Source organism: Hydra viridissima, unplaced genomic scaffold (genome assembly GCF_058129835.1).
Source record: "Hydra viridissima isolate aposymbiotic clone 2 unplaced genomic scaffold, HvirCarnegie_v1 scaffold_17, whole genome shotgun sequence".
NCBI classification, from domain to species: domain Eukaryota; kingdom Metazoa; phylum Cnidaria; class Hydrozoa; order Anthoathecata; family Hydridae; genus Hydra; species Hydra viridissima.
In genome coordinates this window covers 3,363,196-3,385,043 of record NW_028324316.1, presented here as the reverse complement: position 1 = coordinate 3,385,043, position 21,848 = coordinate 3,363,196, and the positions used below count along the sequence as shown (strand labels likewise).

Genomic DNA, 21,848 nt, shown 5'->3' with positions numbered 1-21,848 from the left:
GAGTTGTTTTTATGTATTGGGACCGAAGTTGTGCTTTATAAAATAATAGACTTCATTGTTTTTAAAGATTTAATTTCATTTTTAGTTATTTTAAGAAATTTAAAATAATATTAATAACTTCGTTGCTTTCAGAAACTTGTTCGATATTTACACCAATTCTAAAGAACAATCAATTAATAAATAATATTTATTAATAATAATAATAATAATAATAATAGTATTAATCAAATAATAATTAATAAAGAACCATTAAACATTTATATGAAAATTATAGTATTCATTTCTTGTAATAGAATAAATTTATAAAAGAAAATTCAGGAAAATCTGACGACTGCAATTCCCAATAGGCGTTTTGGCGAGGAATGACCTTTTAGTCGTTTAATTATGAGAAACACAAAAAAAATAAACATATGATTGTTTACTTTCTGTAAATGGCAAAGATGAATCGGTTCTGCTTTTTACTGATCTCTGTAGAGTAAAAATTTTAATAAGTAAAATTAACCTTAGGAGAATCGATACGATTAATCGCTGATCAATCCCTCTCGTTACTGATCGATATCGAATACTCTGGGGTTATTGCAATAATATTCCTTTACAAAACTTACATATAAAATTTTTTATGTAAACCCGCTCCAAAAATATTTATGGTTGCTAAAAAAAATATTTATGGTCGCTCCAAAAATATTTATGGTTTAGCTTGTTAACATTATAAGTAAATTAAATATGACCTTTAAAAAACTGCTGCAAGAAATGATCTTTCTTGCAGCAGTTTTTTAAAGGTCATATTTAATTTACTTATAATGTTAACAAGCTAAAACAAGACTAAATTGTTCCATTAACCTAAATACTCTGCAATAACCTTTTTATTATTAACCTTTTGATACTTAAAATGTTTCAAAGTTATAATATAAAATATGCTTTTTTATAGCTGATGGTTAAAGGTCCTGTAGTGTGTATTGAACTAGTATTATTACTTGCACGAATCACTTATAAACTTCTTCTGTTACGCTAAATAAAGATTATTTAGCGATGATTCCAAACAAATGTAAAAACAAACACAATGACCACAAACAAATTTGTAAACACGATGACTCCAAAAAAAACAAACAAGTTTGCATCTTTATTCAACAAAGTGTTGTTTAGAATAAAAAATAAGAAGAAAAAACTTAAAGGTGAAGAATTTTAAACTTTCTTTTTTAAAATCATTCTTTGCAAAAGAGAACTTTATAGAACAACTTCAATTTGGTTATGTTCCTCCAGCTCTAGAGAGCTGCTATCAAACCATGCTATGCCTTATTACTAAATGCTCCCCATGTTCAACATGCCGTTTTCTTTTTTTACTTCTTCCACAACCCCACACAGCGACCCCACATCATCAACAATATTATCCCATCCACTTGTCAAACAAAACATTCTGCTAAAGTCACAATTGTCTTTATGATGCAAATCCTGAAATAAACAGAAGGAAAAGTCTGCAATCGCCATCTTGTCAGTACAAAATCCACTGAAGGACTTTTTTAAAAATGTTTTGAAGTGCAAATAAATTTCTTTTTTAAAGATATTTTAAAGTACAAAAATTAAAAATCATTTAAACTGTATTTTTTTTAATATTCTTTTTACAAATAATTTTCTACAGTTCGTTTAAAATTTTTTATATTTTTGCAATTTGTTATAGGGTTTTTAAAACTGTTTGCAATACCTATTAGATTTTTTTTAAAACATTTTTACAGTTCTTTAGAAAAAGCTCCACATTATTGGCATAAAGAACGTTAAAGGTAGCAATCCGATTGTTAGTGGTTGACCTTATTTCTAAACTTGTTAACTCAGCAACGACAAATATTTAGTCATTTAAAAAAATGTTTTACAAAATATATGACTATTTTACAAAGTTTCGAAAACTCACCGTAAAACTAATGATTTGCTAATTACTTTTATTTTTGTTTTAAGGTAAAAAGGTTGTTTTTTTGAATGAAACCTTTTAGTGTAAGTGTCTTGTAACATTTGTTTACTGAAAACGCTCAAGGTACAACGATCTAAATCTCTGAAAATTAATCTTAAAAACAATTTTTTTTTTTTTTGGTTCGCACTTAAAGTTCATAAAAAAAACTCATCAACATGATCAATATAAAATTTAAATCCTTCAGTGTTAGGAATTATAGAATTTTAAAAAATGTAAGAATAGCAATTACGGGCAGTATTCTTCTTTACCAAGGGTAAAAGCGCTTAGCAATGAAAACAAATTTAATCTTTGGTTGACTTTCATGAAAGAGTGTGCAATGAATAACAACACTTGGTTAGTGAGTAATGAGAGGTCTGAATATGTTAGATTTATAGCAATGCTTAATGAGATTTTAATGAGATTCATTGACACGTAATATAACAAAATAGAAGATTTATTTTTAAACGTTATTTAAATGATTTGACTTTATTACAAAAGACTCGTTTTGAAGGAAGGACCTAGCGTTCTAAAATAGATTCTCCTTTTTAAAGTAAAACTTTCACGTAAAAAGGAGGATTTACTTTAGAAAAATCTCGTACTAAAAGAGCCTTACTTTCAATACAGCACAAGCCTTGGATTTTTAAATAGAAAATTAGTAATTTTATTTTTATAAGTATCATTTCATATAATAAAAAGACAATACGATTATTTATACTACGAGGTCAACGAAAACCAAGCTTTTAATAGTTAAAAACATTAGCGCAGAGAATAGGAGAATTAAAAAACATTATACTTCCATAAAAAAAACTGGTAGATTCCAGTTCGTAACCAGTCACAAACTAGTATCTACCAGTTTTTTATATGTCATATTTCGTGATGTCACGTTTATGCCATCTGTGAAATAAAGGAAACAGGAATCAAGAAATATATTTTTGAGGCAACTGATTAGTAACACCTAAATTAACATGATGATTATTTATAATTAAACCATTGGTTACTTGCTTTCCATTTAATTATATAGGAAAGTTTTTTTCCTTCAACAAGAATTGCAAAAAATACAGTTCCTCAAAAAAAAGTTAAATTTTACTTTGGTTTACAGAACTAATTTGACTGACAAGTTCAAAATCTGTTTCACGATTGAGAGGTTTATTTGTTTCTGGTGGAAAAAAAAAATTGAAAAAAAAATGATCTAATTGTTGTTCGAAAAACTATTTTATGTAAGATCATTACTTTAAGCTCCAAAAGTCAACCTCAAGACAATCAAAAAACCTCCAAACAAAGTTGAATAGTGCGCAGATTTGATTTTATAAGTAAAATGGCATTTGTTGAGAAAGATGCATAATAAACGCATTACAAATGATACTTTATTGATTCTAAATTAAAATGAATACTGTGAAAAGTAAACTAGATGGCTTGCTAACTTTGTCCAGCATAATTCTTGTAATTTGGCCTAGCATAAATCTTAAATGATGTCATGCAACTATCAAAAAAAGATAATCCTCTTTGATTTCTTGTTACTATTGGAATAGAAACAAGAAATCAAAGAGGAAGTGTAGAGATCATCATTCAACTACAATTTATAGCATTAGAGATTTGATGATTATTCATTTGTTAACATTTTGCACCTGAGAATTAAACGAGCAGCTTGTGAAAGATTTCTGTTAATCAAGCTGAAAGATCTTTTGATTTATAAAAACGCGTACATATAAAAATAGCTATTATTTTAAAAGCCGCCATCATTTCTGTTTCTTTAATTCGTTTGAGTTCAAATTTATAAATTATACTTTTGATTTCTGCTCCATATTTGTTGTATACCATCTTTTTTTCTTTAGATAATAAAAAAACAACTGGAATACTTGAACCGTTATTTATTTACTTCGATAACAATAATCTATAATTTTTCACTTTACAGAAACGACGTCTTACAAAATAATTTATTTGTGTTTCTTTTAATGTTCTAGAGAATATATAATTGTTCACAACTTTGCGGCTCTTCCGAATCGTCCTCTTAGATGTGGTTTATAAGATTCTCTTGAAAACCGAGGAAGATATCGTCCACCCATTTCCCTTCCGAACCTTCCGTTAAACCACTGGTTAGCAGCTTCTCGGCCAAAACGTCCACCATACCATTGATCCTCATTGCTAGAATCTTGTCCATTGATTTGTCTACCGTTATTTTCTCTTCCAAATCGTCCTCGAAGTAACTGTCTTCCATATCTTCCATTAGCGAGACCTTGGCTTTCTGAAATGTCATCTAAAAAGTTTAATAAAAAAAAGTATAAAGTTTTTGCAGTTTGAATCTTATGCACTATTTTATATAATAATAACTATAACTATAACTAATTTATAATAAATGAAAATTGAAATATACCATAAATACTATAAACAAATCTTTAAAGGCAAAAGAAAAATCTATTTCATTAACAACCTTCGACATCTTCGTCATATCCATTACTCTCTTCTTCATTTTCAGCTCCGTTTTCCTCGTCCGTTTCTCTTTTTCCGAATCTTCCTGTCATAAGTTGTTTATCTGCTTCTCCATTTTTTCCTTCCAAATAATCTTTAACAATCCTCTTTACCTCTTTACTATCTTCTAGTGCAAGATTCTTCTCGTCAGATTTTACAAGTGCTACAGCAATAAATGCCAAAGCGAAAAATAACTCAACTTTTCTTTGGTTCACCATTTTAAACCTGCAAAAGAAAAAAAAATTTTGTTATTGTCAGTCGTACATCATCAAGATCACATTCTTAACGATTTTGTTTAGAATGTATGTCAATCCGAATCACTCTTCCACATCTAAATTTGTTTTTCAGCCTAAGAATATTTAACAAACAATTTTTAATAAACAGTGATATGTAACCTTTTTCACAAGTTAAAGAAGCTTGATCGAGTGCCTGCACTCTGTTACTTGATGGCTTGTTTGTGTTTTTTTTTTTGTGTTGATCAGTTATTTAAGCTAACAAAGCGGAAACGGCATATTTTCAAAAAAGAAATTCATTGTAGTTCTTCTTAATTTATTTAATGAACACAAAACAATTGAATGATACAACGACTAAAGGTTTCTTTAGAAAGAGAAGAAAAGTAACATGGTTGCAGATGTCTCGGACTTGATCCGTTTAGGTGCTGTGATGAGATTAGGTTGCATTAGATTCCTGCTAATTCTCTTATTTCTTTTGTTTCTTTAAGAGGAAAAAAATATCCGCCGTGTTGTATAATTTAATCCGCTCTGGAAATGCGTAATTTAATTTAATTTTCTTTTTACGAAATCTTGGATTCCTTGTTTGTACAGTTAATTTCATTTGAGAAAGCAAAATAGAAGTAACTAACAAAATAGGGGTGTCACTTTTTCAGGATATGTCTCTCTATAGATCAATTATTTATACAAGTCTTTAGAAGTTTTTAAAAAATTTAAACTTTAAAAGGAAAACATTTTTCTGTTGGTTCGTAGAAGATCCATTTCCATTTTAATAATAAACATAAAATATCAGAAGACGTGGGCATGCCTTGCAATAAATAAAATATTCTTTTATTTATCACTTTTAGTCGGGAGGACAGACGAGAGTAAAGAAATATTAAAAATCGAAGAAAAAAGAGGTTAAAACTATAGGTGAACTTATTAAAAACAAGGCCAAAATTTAGAAGTGATTCTGCTTGTTAGTGTGGAATAAGTTATATTCACATCATTTTTAGGTAAATACTGATTCCATACGTAAAGTATATAGGACATTTCAAAGATTTAGTAATTTTATATTGAATAATATATGTATATACTAATTTATTATTATCTTTATTACTAAACATCTTTTTTTATCTCTTTATGAACCATTGTAAGTTTTTACAAATTTAATAAAAAATTCAATTGTGAATATAACTAAGAAAATAGGAAATACAATTTTTAACTAATTTATGAGAAAATCACAGAAATCCGAGGTGTAAACTGAATCATGTAAAAAATTTTATTTTTTTTTAAGTTGCTGAACATCAAATGTTGGATATATTATTTTCAAGTTTTAACTTTAGTAGTTATGGTAACCAGGTATAAGTAAATCCTCATGTAAAATTAAGAATTTAAAAGTTGAACGAGTTTTAGTTAAATTTATTTCCGTGAACTTCTTTCGTCGAAAGAATTTAAATCGTAAATATTATTTGTTTGTCATTAATTTCTAATTTTTGCCAAAACTTGTGAATTTAAATTTGCAGACCGTACAACTGTATTACGTGATATTATAAAAGTTAAAATGATTTCTTCCGTCAGATTTGCTAAAAACGGTTCATATTCTCAATGCACTATTTAACAGTTAAGTTTTTTTTTTTTTTTAAAAGAAAAAAAAAAAAAAGAAAATTATTTCTTTACAATGAATATTTTATAAATATATTCTTCAGTAAATAAACTTGAAACATCAGCGTCATGACAACAAAGCCAAGCTAATTAGATTAAAAAACTTTAGGCAGAAAAACAGAAAAGAAAAATGTTTTTCAAGCTCTTTTAATGAAACTTTTATCTGTATCTCTACTTTGCTTGTGCTATCATCGTAATGAGGTTCAGAGCCACCTTACCGAGATGAAAACAGGTCAAAAATTTAAAAAAATTTAGATGTATGCTCGCTACAATAGAAACGTTTTTTTCAAGTATGCGTAATTCGAGTAGAAATAAGAACGAGTCGATCATATTTATATCTTTTAAGAAATGTATTTTTCATTAATAAAATATAAATACTATTTAATATATAGGATTATCTACAAAAATAATGAAAAAGCCAAAATTAAAAATACAAAATTTGGAATTGACGGCTAAGGTTAATCGTGCATTTTTTTTTTATAAAGATAAAAAAAAAAAAAAAAACGATTAAAAATGACTGAAAATACTGTTCGAGTTTTTTTTGACGTCTAAACAACGATCAACTTTAATTCTTTTTGCAGGAGGGATGACTTTATGGTTGAGGCTGTCTTTCTGAAGATGAAAAGGAAAAAGAAATGAACTTAAATTTATCAAAGATTATACCAAAAAATGGACTATGATTAAAAAGAAAATTGCACTCTACCATTATAACATCTTGAGCAGATTCTTTACATTCTTCTGTCATATAGACAAATGATTTGGTGGTGGATTTAGTTTTTTTCCCCGCTACAACATGTGAAAGGCGAGACAAGTCACTACTCCTTGCCAGGAAAGAACCCTAATCAATAGAGACGACCTTTACCAAACTATTGATAAATGTTATTAATTTGATAAAAAAAAAAAAAAAAAATCACTACTATAAATTTTTGTTTCTGTGTGAAACTGAGAAACCTTTAAAATTTAAAGATCTTACAGACGCTTTCTTAGAGACAGATTTACTCTGAGGTTGGGATGATATCCTTTCAAGTATTCGCGACTGAGACAAAACTAAAGAAAAAGAAGCAAACAAAATGATTTCATTTACCATAAATATTTTTTGTAGAACTATTATAGTTAGCGCGTTTTAGTTTACAATAATTCGGTTATTTATTTAACTTATTCGGTCATTTAGTTTAATTGCTCAGTTAAATTACTTAACAATAAATCGGTCAAAAACATAACCGTATGCGAACTTTCACTAAAAAAGATGATCAACAAAAAGCATTTTATAAAGAACCCTAAATGTAGAATAATATGTAATTGACAACTGAAACAATGATTTTTCTTAAGTTGCGTCGATAGAATTCTCAAGTACATAATAAACACACTGCAAAATGTAATCATCAAAGTAATGCATAGGATTAAGTAGAAGAAATGAGATTACCTGGTGGAGTAAAGTAACTGGAATCTTTAATCATATTTAAGATAGACTGACTATTCTCATCGAGATGAGCGTTTTCCGATTGCTTAAAAATATACATATTTAGGTAGGTTAATGAGAATATTTCTATGCGAAAAACGTTCTCAATATTTCTATTAAAACGTAATACCTGCAGTTCTTGCAAAAACTTTTCTTTCTGCAATCTAACGATTTTCTTATCAACATCAGCGTCCATAGGGAATTCTTCTTCGCCATCAGAGTATATATGAGAAGACTGATCTTCAAACCCAGTATTATCAATATTTTGCCACCGAAAGTTTCGTTTACGCTTCGCCCCTCCGCCTAAATCACCGTCTTCAAGGTAAAGCTCTTGTAACAAACGTAGCTCTCGCTTATCTTCATCGAGAACTTTTCGTCTAAAGTAAATGAAATATTAAATAGCAATTTATATAAAACATCAATGTTGACATTACTTAACACTGATGTTTTATATAAATTGTCATATGTTGATGTTTTATATAAATTGTCATATCATGAAGTGATAGTGAAATATTGAAAATTATCTGAATAAAAAAAAAAGATCATTTAAGTCTACTAACTGATGAATTCTGTGAACTTGTCTTTTTAGCTTTTCCTCAGTTGGAAGATCTTCATCAATAGAGTCTTCCTCATACTCATCATATTCACTACCTAAATCTTCATCATCTGAACCTACATCACTGCCTGAGAGTTCAGCTTCATGTTCATAAAATGCTTTCTTGTTCAGCCGTTTTTTCCTTGAAAACAAAAAATTACAATCTCATACTTTGAAAGAATATTAAACAATTAAAAAAAATAAAATAAAATTTGAAAATTACCCATTTGTTTGAGATTCTTTCCATTCAATTGCTTCTTCATTTTCAGAATCATTATACTCTTCTTCATTATCATTTACAACAGAGTTATCTTCAGATTCATCAACATCTTCTTCATTTGTTTTGTCATGAAATTCATACTCCTCGCTGCTGTCAACATTATTTTGTCCTGAGTCATCAGCTTAAACAGTAAATTATGCAATATACCTTTAATGAAAAATAATTCAAATAAGATATTTCTGTAGAAAAATTTCATATATGAGTAATTAGAATCTTATAAAATAGTACTTATTACCAACATAAATGATTATTAAAAAAAAAAACCTTTTAAGAAATCCTCTTGTGATTTGGAAAGCTCAACAGAGAAATCAACTGCATTGTCTGAACCATCTACATCAGATTGTTCTGATGTTACAAATTTACCTGAACACAATTCTATCAGGCCAGCATTCTGGGATTGCAGATTATTGTCAAATAATGCAGTTGCTGATTCCTTTTTAATATCACTAGTGGTGTGAAAAGAAGAATTATCTGAGCACAAACTTAGTAAGCTACTTTCTTTTGAATTATCATTTATTGGTTTGAACATAGAACTTGCATCACTGGTTTCAGCATCAGAAGCAACTACAATTATACTTGAACACAAACTGTATGCATCTGTTCCATTATTTTTGTTCATAGACAAGTTATAGCTTGGACCATTATAGTTACATGGTGACTTAAAAGTTTCAGAAATGTGTGTACTTGTCTCATTACTTTGAAATTTCCCAGAACATAAACCTAACACTTGTGACATAGACATTTCATATGGTTCTGGAGAAAATTCTTTTTCAAATAATTTTTTTCCACGCATTTTTTCAACTTTATTACTTTGCAAGAAACTGAAGAACAAAAACAAATAAAAATATCAGCATTAACCTTCTTAGTATGAAATACTATAAACAAATTAAATATCAACTATGCTTTGTAGTATCACAATTATGGATTAAACTTAATACTTTTATGAAATGATTTTTTTAAGAATAAAAGATTTGCTTAATGAAAATAAATTTAATTGTATACCCTTGAGAATCAAGTATTTGATCAAATTGGGAATCTTCATCAAGAGAGAAAGAAAACGGACGCCTTTGTAAATCTTCTTTCATGATAATTGGTTCGCTTGTTTTATACAAATCCTAGTTGAAAAATGAAATCCTACTTTTTAAAACTTCTTTGAATGAAATAATTATAATTTTTTTATAATTATTTCATTTTTGTAATTACTTCATAATTTTTTTAAGGAAAGGAAAATCCATGATACCAACGATATCCTGATAAACATAAATAAAACCATCAATATTTTTTTTTTTAAAAAAAAGGTTTTTATTGATTTCGTTAAAGGAATTAAAAGTACAATCCTGGCCACATTAAAAGTAATGATGCATGTGCTTATTTGCAAATGAATAACCTTAGTTTTAACAATTTAAAAGAAAACTACCACAAATAAAGAGAAAGCAATTTGAAAAAATATTCTTTTATTCATTTACTGTAGATTTTGAGCACACTCTAACTAATGGTTACTAATGAAATGCAAAATTGTGATAATACCATATTAATTTCAGGTTAAATAGAGAATTACATCCTCTTCATTTTCTTTTTTCTTATTCACTTAATTTAACATGATTTATCATTTTCTAGAAAAATTCAATTTACATTAAAATTTAGAAAAATTTTCCAACTTTGTTTTCTACTAACCTGTGTGTCTTCACAGGGCAAATTGAGGAATGTTGCCTATTATGAATGAAAGAATTTTATTTTTAAATAAAAAGTTTAGTCAAAATACATGCATAAACAAATTTATATTTTACATAATTTTAAGAAGGTATATTTACTTCATTTTCCTTCATTGCTTCACTATTACAGCTTGTTCTACTAGCTGAATCTAGTAGACCAGACTTCAACAACTTTGTAGAAGGGGTTATCCTTCCATCCAAATGAGTTATTACTTTTGGGTCAGTTGGTTCTCCTTGACCAGCCGGAAGAATACTTGACAAAGTGCTGGAAGAATCATCCCAACGAGAGAAATCTTCCTTACAGGGTGTCAGATTATTGTCAAATTTTTCTTGATCTTCTTTTATTTTTTTTTTATCAAGATCATTCATAACATCTTCTATTTGTTTACGCTCATCTTCAACATTCCATTTTTCTATTTCCTCGTCAGAAGAAGCTAAATAAACCAATAGGATATGAATTTATTACATCTCTTGTAAATGCAAACAGGTTTTTTTAAATGGTTATTTTTTAAAATTATTGATTAACGAATATAACTATAACTTCTATTTCTTAACAAATATGTTTAGTCAATGAAATCAATCTAAAAAAAAGACAATCTGGTGTTCTTTTGCTCTTTATTATGTAATCGATACATTACAAAGAGTAAAAGGACACCAGTAATTTTTGTTGCAAAAAATATTGTTTTTAATGAGTAGATTTATGTGATTAAAAAGTTACAATTATTTGTTCAATTTATAGCTGCTTTGAAAGAATGTATAGTAAATTGACTTCATGATAGTTTTCCAGGACATATTCTTGAAGGAAATTGGCTAATATTTTTGTTGTGAAGTACATATTCATTAAAAAATAGCATAAATACTGTAAATAAATGAAAACCTATTTTTTAAAAAGTTTAATTGTGGTTTAGTTTTATCATTATTTTTAATGTATAATAAAAAACTATAATTGAGGCACTTTTAAGTGTAGAACCTGTTTAAAAAGAAAGGACATATTTTTACACACTAAATCACATCTAAAAATATATAAATTTTAGGTTAAAGTTTAAATAAATATTTTAAGAAATTTATCTAATAAATAATAATTTGAAAAAACAAAAAATAAAAAAAGTCAAAACTACCTATCTTATTGTCTTTTTCTTCATCTTCACTCTCATTAGAAGACACACCTTCATCTATGTATTCCTCTTCAGAATCCTCATTTGATATCTCCAACTGCTTCTTTACTTCAAGGTGATTTTGATAGCGTTCATTTCGAATCTTTTCCTTCAACTGCTTTTTCAAAATCAATCGACTTTCTCCTGAGCATCACATATATGAATTAAAAATGAGATGTTACAATATAATACAACTTTATAATTTATGATACAAATATAAAAGAAATATAAAAGAAATAAGAGAATTGTTTTAATAGAAAAAAAAAACAAAACTTAAAATTAAGAGTGTAGCATTCAGATTAAGCATTTAGGAGTCTCTATCTGTAAATAATGTTCAATCTAATTTTTAGTCTAGTAACTTTAATTGGCTTATATACTTTTAATTGGTTATATAGTATAGCATTTTTAAAACACATAAATATAAAAATGTAAATATAATTATAAAAAGAAGCAGATACCTGGAACTTTAGAACTTTTTGAGTTTGTGATTGTAAATTGGGTGTTCTTATTTTCATAAGGGACAGCTTGTGAAGCTACAGAAATAACCTTTTTTTGGTTACTTGCTTTCATGGCAACTTTCTTTAAATAAAAGTACAAACATAACAATGTAAATAAACCAGAGATAAAAACAAGGATATGAAAATAAAAATCATTTTGAGGTTTACTGACTTATTTTTAAATCTTTCTCCAGCAGAGTTTTACAGAATTCAAAAATGTGACTTGCACCTATTTAAATAAGTTTACTTTATGCAAAAACAGAAATTTATTTACAAAAGTATCAGATTTTGCTGATTTTCCCAAAAGAATACCTCCAAAAAAGAATCCAATGACACAGTTTTTTTGTGGCCTGTTACTTTTTTATGTTCTGCATCAAGATCAAACTCAATAGAACCAGTTGAAACTTCAATCTTTGGTTTCTTTTTTAAAATCTGTGAGTTTGGTGATTCCATATTTATCTTTTCATTTACTTGACTAAAAATGCAACAAAATTTTCAAATCAAATTTTCAATTTGATAATACTAATCCAAAGAATTTTAGGATGTTACAAATATTAGTTTACAGTTTGAGATTATTTGAAATTAAAGATTTTGTTTAAAGGTTCAAATTATTTAAACCCCTTTTTTTAAACAATTTTTTTTTGTAAAATCCAACAATTTTCTGAGTTTCCTTGGGAAAAAATGATTTAAATATTAGGAAAAAAAAACTTATTTAAAATTTTATACAATTAGAACTAAGTAACAATATTTTAAATTAAACTAAATGTTTAAAAATATTTAAAACACTTACCCATAACTTTTGAGCTTGGGAACACGCTTGAGAAAATCTTGTATTGGTCTTACTGCTGGCACATGAGACGGAATTTTGAATGTCTGTTCTAAAAGAAAATATTGTACATACTATTTAATGGGATTTTTCTGAAATTGCTAAAGGAAAAAATAATGTGATTGCATTTTTAGAGTAAATCTAACTAATAAACTTTATTTAGATTTTTGGAACAATCCTAAAGCTTATGACCTTTTATTATTCTTCCTATCTTTTAAAGATTAAAGATTTAAGATTTACTTCATTAACAAAGGATGTGTATTTTGAGTTTATTAGCACAGTAAAATCTTGTGTGTGCCTTCATATCACTCTTATCCATACAACATCATTTTTAGAAAATGAATTTAGTCTAACCTCTGCACATTCTCTGTTGCTCACTTTTAATTTCTTGAATGTCACTTTTACAGATTCGCTTCACTTTAGCCTTTAATGATTTGAACAATAAAATTACATTTAGCAAAGTTTTCTTTTTTTCTCTTAAGAAGTGAAAATCAATAAGCTAAACAATTATTCACTTCAAATACATAACGGGCTTAGGAAGTAATTTAAAAATTATCAACAACATACTTTAGTTTTTCTTTTTTCTTTTTTGGTATCTGACTTTCTATCTTTTAGAAGCTCTTCATGATCACTGTCTTCTGATGATTTATTATCGTCAGATGAATTATCTTGTGTATATATGTCTTTATTATCTAAAGCATTGTTTATAACTGTTTCTGTTTCATCAAAACTGCCAGTTAGTTCATTGCTGTTAACATTGTTAGACTTCATACTTTTCTTCTCCCTAATTTTGGTTAATAAATTACTTTTCTTTTCTTTTTTAATTCGAGACCTTTCAGAGTATTTGCGATTAGGTAAAGTTTTACAGCTTTTAAAAGTTTCATCTTCGCTACTACTATCATGAAAAAAAAATTTTTTTCTAGCAGAACTTGATGTATTGAAAGAATTATCATCATTATTAATTGAATAGAATTCATCTGTTAGTTTTTGATTAGATAGACCTTCAGAGTGTTTAGATTTGTTTAAAAAAGGCCTTTTGAAGCCAATTTGTTCATCTTCAGAATCACTAGATAAATTGTTTTTTAAGCTAGATAAAGATTTACTGTTAAGAATATTTTCTATATTGTTAGAGATGACTTCAGATTCCTGGACACATTCTTCCCGTTTTTTTTTGTTTTTTTTTAAATTTTCATCTTCTGAATCATGATTTTCATCACCAGTATCCAAAGTTATTTCTTTATTTGAAAAATTTGCAACTGACTTGTTCTCAGTTAGAACCTCTAAGTCACCACCGTCATATATAGGTTTGCCAGAACTTAAAGTTTCTCCTTCTATTACAGGAATAAGTTTTAAATCAGGATTTATCACTTGAACAACTCCATTTGTTGGACTTTGAAAAAAGTCTTCCATATTTGCATCAACTATTTTTTTCTTCTTCAACAATTGTTTATGATTTTTTTATTGGATTATTTCATATATTTAGATAAGGGTTTTTTGTATAACTTTCAACACCAAACTTTGTACTGATACTTGCAGTTACTAAGACGACTAAAGATTACTTACAAAAAAATTAAAAAGGTTTTCAAATTTTCTATACTTAAAATGGTTAAAAACCATTTTCAAAAATGAAGTTAATATTCTTAAACTTGATGTTGTGAAAATAACTAGTCAGATACATCACCAAGTTTAACCAAGCCGCGTAACGTCCTAATTTTTCGCGCTCAAATTTTTGCATCCTAAATATTTGTCCAACACACATTTCAACCAAGTGTGCAAGATGCCAAACTTTCGAACCGAGTCCGACAGAGGAGTATTTTTCATACTTTTTCATATTTTTTTTTTTAACAAGTAAGAGCAATAGTGGAGATTATTACACCAATATACAAACCTAGTAAATTAAACCTGATAGGTTTAATAGTCATTAAAAAGTCACCTCGTGTTCCTCATTTTCAAACTACTGCACTTCTTTTTGAATTTTCGTCGAAAACGTCTCTCATTGAATGGGGATCCTCGGTTAATTTTCTTTTTTATAGTGCTATTGAGCTCGTCTTAAATATTAAAAAGTTCTTTTAGAGCAGATTATAGAGATTCAAATGAAGACTCAGGAGAAATATATACAACTTTAAGAGGTACCTCATTTGAAACAGAAAGTTTAACATTGGGGTTATAAGCTGTTTGTGATGTAGCTGATCTTTAAGCGCCTAATCAATTGAGTGGATCCACTATTAATTTGCAGCATTTTATTTAAGAAGGAAGTGTTATGAGCCTTTCTTCAGATTCTGCCCAAACATCGGTAGTCCCAAAATACAGATACTTAAGGATCCCACTCTTACTTATTCTCCTTTGTTGCATTCGAAGAATGTGAGCTGAAAGTAATTTTTGACAAAAAAAGTAAACAAAATCTTTAGGGTTTTTTTACATAAAAGTTAACGTTGGTGGTGATCAAATTTGCATCCGAATACAAAGGGACTCGACAGAATGTTATATTGTGAAGAGAGTTTTGATAATGGCTAATATCATTCTAATTTTATTATCAGAAAAAGAAAAAGATTCACCTTCAGATAGACTGATATCTATTAATGCCTTTTGTACACAACATTTTAACAAATAAACGTGTTGAAGTATTAATAAAAAGCTGTTCCATTTAGTTTTACAGACTTTTATTAAAGATTTGCTTCTCGAACTTAGCCACAGAATACTTATGCAAGATATTGTTTTTTGCTGACGATCCTCTGAACAGTTATTACCAATTTTTTCACTGGATCACAACTTACCTTAGTAATATCATATTGATGACCTCGATATCCATACTATCTTTAAAATAATGCAATTTTTTTGTTATCAGAAAAATCTCTATCCTCGCAAGTGTACTCTCTGAAAAATCGCCTTTTTCTTTTAATTGTTCGTCTACGCCGAGTTTCTGATTTTTGTTTTTTTATATATATCCTGCTTTTGATGTAATACTTCAATAAAAACCGAATGCACGATTCTAACAATTTTGATATACATATCCGGAGACATTGATCTTGTTCCAGAACTGATAGATTATTGCATGCAAATTATTATACAAATATCGACAGTTTCTTAATGATGTCCAAATCCTGCAGCTATAAGATCTGCACATAAATGAATTGAACGGCATGCAACATTGAACGAAGTTTCATCAAGAGTTGCCATCATTGCGGCAAGAGCAAAAAGTAATTTTTCGTATTGGAAAATAATTGGTTAACATTTCGTTATTTATTTTTGTTTATAGTTTGCTTACCGAAGTAGTACCTATTACCAGGTTAATTTTATGGGTGGAAAGTAAATGCTTATAAGACCTTTTCCCCGTATTCTTTTCGCAAAAAAATTTTCTAAACATCAGATTTACTTTTATTTTCATAGTGCATGTAAGGAGCCATTATATTTTCAGAAAGTTTACTGTTTAAAAACAAATAACTACTGCATAAAATAAAAATCGAAAGAACTCAGTATAATTACAAAAAGAAATATTTTCATATATTAAGAAATAAAATTTAAATATCGAACTATTTATGAAAAAATAAATATTAAACACTCTAAGCGGTTATTCATATATATAATTGACAACTTAAACATAATTGTTGATGCTGTTAAGAGACAACCAGCCGGCAATTTGAACAAGTCAGAAACTTTTTTAACCAAACAAATTTTCGTAACAAGGTTTTCGAAGTAAAAAAATTCAAGGCATTTTATTTTGAAAAAAATTTTTTTTATAACTATTTTCATTCAAAACATTCAAATCTCAAATGAAGAAATTTAAGTTTAAAATTGTTCAACCGCCTAAGGTTATAAGATAAAAATTATCAAAACTGTAAGCTATTTTAGATTGTATTCTTAAAAAAAGTCTAATCCTAGGATTGTAAAGAAAACCCCAATCCTACTGTAAAAATACATATTCTTCTATAGACGTAAAAATCGTAATTTGTCGAGCAAATCAAAAACGTGTCATTTCACAGCACAATCCTTGAATTAACTAACTGTGATAATTGACGCAGATACTTATTTAATATTTTAGCATAATTAATGAGCACATGTTCAAATTACGGCGCCAGCAATGACGATATATTCTAAGCACACTTAATTAAGCAATTAAAAACAAACATGTTATAATTTAACATCTTTTATTTCAAATAGTTGTAATATATAATGAACACAAGATAGAAAATAATATAAATATTTCCTCCAAAAAAAAACATTGAAATCGATAAGAAATTTATATAAAGTATATATACATCAATATGACGAGCTGATTTATGATTAGTCTAATAAAGTTATTAGTAAAACATAAAATTTAAATTCTCCATTTTTAAAGAAAAAAATTAAGTATATACAAATAAAAAATAAATTTAGAGGGAAATATCAATTAAAAAAAATTGAAATTCAGCTTGTTTATTATAAATAAGAAAAGCAAGAAATTTATACAGATTTTAGCATGAAAACTTTAACAACTTCAGTTTTTTTTAATTGAGAATAAAAATTAAGATTAACTGCTGGTACTGTATATACATATTAGTTAGAACAAAAGTTTTAGTAAGAAATAAAAAATAAAAAATAAAAAAAAAAAAACTAGATCTGAGTATATATTTCAAAAATTGAACTTATAGACTAAGCAACAATAGCAGAGAAAATGATAAATATTTTTACAAAACATGTTTCATTTTTCATTGAATACAATTGTAAACCATGCAGCCAATACTAAAAGTCATTGAATATGATAATTTATGATTCTTTAGTTATATATAAGCTGGTGACTGAGTTATGAATGTTTCAACAGAAACCAAATTTTGAACAAGTTCTTTATACAAACTATCAAACTCCATTGTAAATGAACCAATATCATAATTAGAGACAAGTGAGGTTAGACAATCAACTGTATCACTTTTTTTGCACAAAGATTCTGAAGTTTCTGCAGATTTATTATTATTATTACTATCAGCTGTTCCTTGAGATAAAAACTCTTTAACATCGTCTTTACTATTCCATATATTTGAGGAATTGGAAAAAAGTTCCTTTTCATCAATCATTGAGCATATGTCAGAACATTGTATATCAATGCTTTCATTTAAAATATCAGATATGTTTTCATCTCCAATGTACTTTTGTTTTGTATGCTTTGCTACAGCTTCATCATCTGCCTTTAGTCTTTCCTTACTTTGTTGTTTCCTTTCATTTCTCAGCCTCTTGCAAGTACACTCCAATAAAACATCAATTCGCATGCAAGGTTCAGGTTTTGTTTTATTTTTTACTTTCTTTTGAAGGGCAGATTTTAAGAAACCATCTCTACTCATTAGTTTTGTGTAAGGTATATTTACGCTGTGATATAAAATACTGCCATTGCTTTTGGTCTGTTTAAAATACATATTTTTTGACTTTCAATAGTTTAAAAAAAAGTTTAATAAAGTATAGAAATAAAAAGAGAATTAAAATAAAAGCAAATACCAACCAATAATATTTTTTAGTAAAAAAATGAAATGAGAACTCAGCCAAATTTGTATTTTCTGATTTATAGCTAGGAGACTAATATCAAACGAGCAGTTGCTGCCAAATAAAAAACATTGAATGGTGAACTTTCGCTATTTTTTTTTTCACTGTGGCTTGTTTGGTGTGTTTTTTCTTTCCTTTTCGGAATAAAGAATTTCCGAATGAAAGTTCAACCAATGATTTAAATGAGAAGGAAAAAACAGTATCGTTTGTTAAATTGTTCTCCGCCGTCTGGTTGGTCAAATAAAAAGTTCTCAAAGTATTCAATGTTTTTATTGTATATTGGCTAATATTTAAAAAAGAAGTGATATTACTAGTTATTTTTATATTGAAAAAAAAGTTCTGAGACTTATTTAACAACTTATTCAAACAAAAAAACAGCAAAAAAAATACAAAAATATTTTTTATCGCTCAAAAAAAGAAAATTTTTACAAAAAGGGAGAGCATTATTAATTATTATGCTTTTCTACCGTAACCGAATATTTTAAGCTGATTTAGCATGGAGAAAAAAAAAAAAAGTTTTAAAGTAGAATTAGTTTTGTTCTCTGAACTTTAGCAATAATGATGAAATTAAAATGATAAAAAATGATTAAAACCGTATAATTAATATTACATAACGTGTTTAAAGAAGATTTAAAGGTTATTTATAACGTATTTACTTCATAAAGTAGATTCGACTAGAAAGGAATAGTAGCTAATATAGAATATTTACATAATGCTATGCTAAGTGATTATTTTGTTGTGTATATACATATATATGCGAATGTATATAAATATATATATAAAATGGTTTAAATTTCTAAAAACTTTAAATATAGAAACATAAAAACAGGAAATGGTTGTAAATACAAGATCAGATTTAAATTTTTGTATAAAACTATTATTACTTGATATGCAATCAAGAAGGAATTTTTATCATTTGACTATTTTTAAAGGATGGAGTTAAATAATCAAATATTTACATACATAATAGTTTCAATATGTATATATATGTATATATATATATATATATATATATATATATATATATATATATATATATACATATATTTATATGTATATATATATATTATACATATAAATATATGTATATATATATATATATATATATATATATACATATATTTATATGTATAATATATATATTTTTCATTTTCCAATAACAGATAAACTATTGAGAGACTATAAGAATGTATTTCGTTTTTTTCATTTATTTAGAAATTTATAAAGATAAAAAAAGCAAGTATCCAACTTATATGACCATTGGAAAAACACAATTAGGAGCAAACTGCTGAGTTAATCAATGTGTTATACTACCAACAATTGCAGTAGAAGAAACAAGCCTGCAAAACTAATGCAAATTAAGTAAAATAAAAGATCTCCTTGTCTATTACAAATTCAGTTGTGTAAACACAATATAGGTATATACCCTTAAGTACAAAATATTACACAAATAGATTTTAACAATTCAATTATAGAAGTACCAACAATCATAATTCTTTTTTAAAGCAGTCCTCATAAATTTGTTATCATGCAAATAACACTATCAACAAAAAAAAACTCTGCTTTCTTTTACAAATTAAAAAAAAATAAATAAAAAGTTAAGAACTCCTGATAATGGTTTTATATAGCTTTTAATATTGTTCTAGAATGTATGTAAATTATTTATTGAATATTTGTACTTAAGCTTTTACCATCAAGTTTTAAAAAATGTCTCTGAAACCAAATGAAAGCAGTTCTTCAAGTAGCGAACTTCACTCACACTCAGAAAAATCTTCTTCATCCAGTGACCCCTCTTCAATAGCTTCAACATTACCAATTTCATCATCAGAAGAATTAGAAGTTGAAAGCCAAGAAGATTTAACAGCGTGGGGAATTTTATTTCCATTTAAGCCATGTTATAAAACATTTAAACTAGTTAAGGATGACCCAATTACTTTTGGACGCCTCCCTAGTTGTTCGTATGTTTTCTTAGAGAATGATGTGTCTGAATATTTTTTACATATTTCTAAAAAACACTTTATCATTTTCAAAGAGTATGATGCAAGATCAGAAACTGGTTATGTAGTTTATTTACAAGACAATAGTTTTTGTGGAACATTTATAAACAAAGATCTAGTTGGTAACAAGAAGAAAAGAGTTTTGTCATCTGGTGATCAGATTTCTTTAGCAGTGGCCGGAAACAAAGTCTTCCATTATTATGATATTTTGTTAGAAAAACAGAGATTACCAAGAGCCTTTTGTGCTAAGTATATTCTTAATCCATTCGTTGTTCTTGGAGAGGGAGGTTATGGAATTGTTAAGCAGGCATCCAATAAAAGGACTCACGAACAAGTTGCAGTCAAATTGCTTAAGAAGTGTGCGTCTAACAAAGATCTGGCATATGAAGGTAATCTTCTTAGTTGTGTGAACCATCCTGGTATTGTACAAGTTAAAGATATTTATGAGAATGACAAAGTTGTAGCAATTGTAATGGAGTATGTTTCTGGAGGTGATCTTTTAACATATATTTCAGAGAAAGGTGCTATGTCGGAGTTAAAGTGTAAAGCATTGTTTTTAAAATTGCTGGAAGCTTTACAGCATTTGCATGCTAATAATATTGTCCACAGAGACATTAAGCCAGAAAACATTCTACTGAGTTCTCAGAATCTAGATGATTGCATCTTGAAAATTACAGATTTTGGACTTAGTAGGTTTGTTTCAGAGCAATCTATTATGCACACTGCAGTTGGTACCATAAATTACTGTGCTCCTGAACTACTAAATAATATTCAAGAAGGCTACACATCTGCTGTAGATTTGTGGTCTATGGGCTGTGTTCTGTATATAATGCTTTGTGCAAAACCTCCTTTTCAAAAGACTGCTCTTAAAACAATTGATCATCAAATTAGGAAGGGTAACTTTGAAATTTCAGAAAACATCTGGAAAAACATTTCTGATGATGCAAAAGATCTTGTTAAAAGACTTTTAACTGTCAATTGTTTAGAAAGAATTACAATAAATGATGCATTGTGTCATCCTTGGTTTACTGGGAAGGCAATAAAGCCTCCATCAAAAAGAGTAAAATATTCTAGCTAGAAAAATTTAATAAGACAAATAGCTATTTTTATGAATTATTTTTCTAATTTAAAAAAATATACATTTTGGTTTTTAGTTTATTTGAGTAGCTCGTTTTATGTTTTTCAAAAAGTACTTTCTCTTAAAAAAAAGCTATGAGGTTCCTGTGTCTATATAAGTAAAAAGCTTAATGTTTCATTTGGTATCCATATATATATATATATATATATATATATATATATATATATATATATATATATATATATATATATATATATATATATATATATATATATATATATATATATATATATATATATGTATATATATGTAGCCTCCTTTTTATTACATGACTTCTTCATTTTTTTTTTTTTTTTTAAATGTTTTGTTATAGTATTTTGTTAGGTTTATATTGTATGTAGTAATATATAGCAAAATGCTTAAAAATGTTTTTATTATTGTTTATTAATTGATACATGATGTG

General features: G+C 27.3%; 3 protein-coding genes and 1 pseudogene across 3 annotated transcripts in view; 2 read left to right on the top strand and 2 right to left on the bottom strand.

Moving 5' to 3' along the window:
* LOC149877115 (E3 ubiquitin-protein ligase HECTD1-like) overlaps positions 1-21,848 on the top strand; it is a 189,035-nt gene that overhangs the window by 145,725 nt on the left and 21,462 nt on the right. The window contains exon 2 of the mRNA XM_090074536.1: positions 19,526-19,728. The gene's annotated coding sequence lies outside the window, so the exon portion shown is untranslated. The remainder of the gene's footprint in view (positions 1-19,525; positions 19,729-21,848) is intronic.
* LOC145183353 (uncharacterized) lies at positions 3,793-4,936 on the bottom strand. Its single transcript, XM_080058686.2, has 3 exons — positions 4,801-4,936; positions 4,368-4,630; positions 3,793-4,193 (listed from the first exon to the last, which is right to left on the bottom strand). The coding sequence occupies exons 2-3, from the start codon at positions 4,621-4,623 to the stop codon at positions 3,916-3,918; spliced, it is 534 nt and encodes a 177-aa protein (XP_079914812.2). The 5' UTR covers positions 4,624-4,630; positions 4,801-4,936; the 3' UTR covers positions 3,793-3,915.
* LOC145182682 (uncharacterized) lies at positions 6,606-14,539 on the bottom strand. Its single transcript, XM_090074658.1, has 17 exons — positions 13,370-14,539; positions 13,157-13,226; positions 12,767-12,854; positions 12,289-12,451; positions 11,938-12,058; positions 11,444-11,623; positions 10,425-10,759; positions 10,288-10,323; positions 9,616-9,728; positions 8,878-9,434; positions 8,557-8,734; positions 8,299-8,475; positions 7,869-8,115; positions 7,703-7,784; positions 7,253-7,326; positions 6,983-7,117; positions 6,606-6,891 (listed from the first exon to the last, which is right to left on the bottom strand). The coding sequence occupies exons 1-17, from the start codon at positions 14,210-14,212 to the stop codon at positions 6,787-6,789; spliced, it is 3,504 nt and encodes a 1,167-aa protein (XP_089930784.1). The 5' UTR covers positions 14,213-14,539; the 3' UTR covers positions 6,606-6,786.
* LOC149877116 (myosin light chain kinase A pseudogene) lies at positions 19,751-21,460 on the top strand (annotated as a pseudogene).

Excerpts from the sequence above, each read along its gene's own strand:
- LOC145183353 (XM_080058686.2), bottom strand. The coding sequence starts at position 4,623 with ATGGTGAACCAAAGAAAAGTTGAGTTATTTTTCGCTTTGGCATTTATT. Across the intron at positions 4,194-4,367 it reads ATATGACGAAGATGTCGAAG|ATGACATTTCAGAAAGCCAA; the intron begins GTTGTTAATGAA and ends TAAACTTTTTAG.
- LOC145182682 (XM_090074658.1), bottom strand. The coding sequence starts at position 14,212 with ATGGAAGACTTTTTTCAAAGTCCAACAAATGGAGTTGTTCAAGTGATA. Across the intron at positions 10,760-11,443 it reads AGAAAAAGACAATAAGATAG|CTTCTTCTGACGAGGAAATA; the intron begins GTAGTTTTGACT and ends TGGTTTATTTAG. Across the intron at positions 9,729-10,287 it reads TGCCCTGTGAAGACACACAG|GATTTGTATAAAACAAGCGA; the intron begins GTTAGTAGAAAA and ends TTTTTCAACTAG.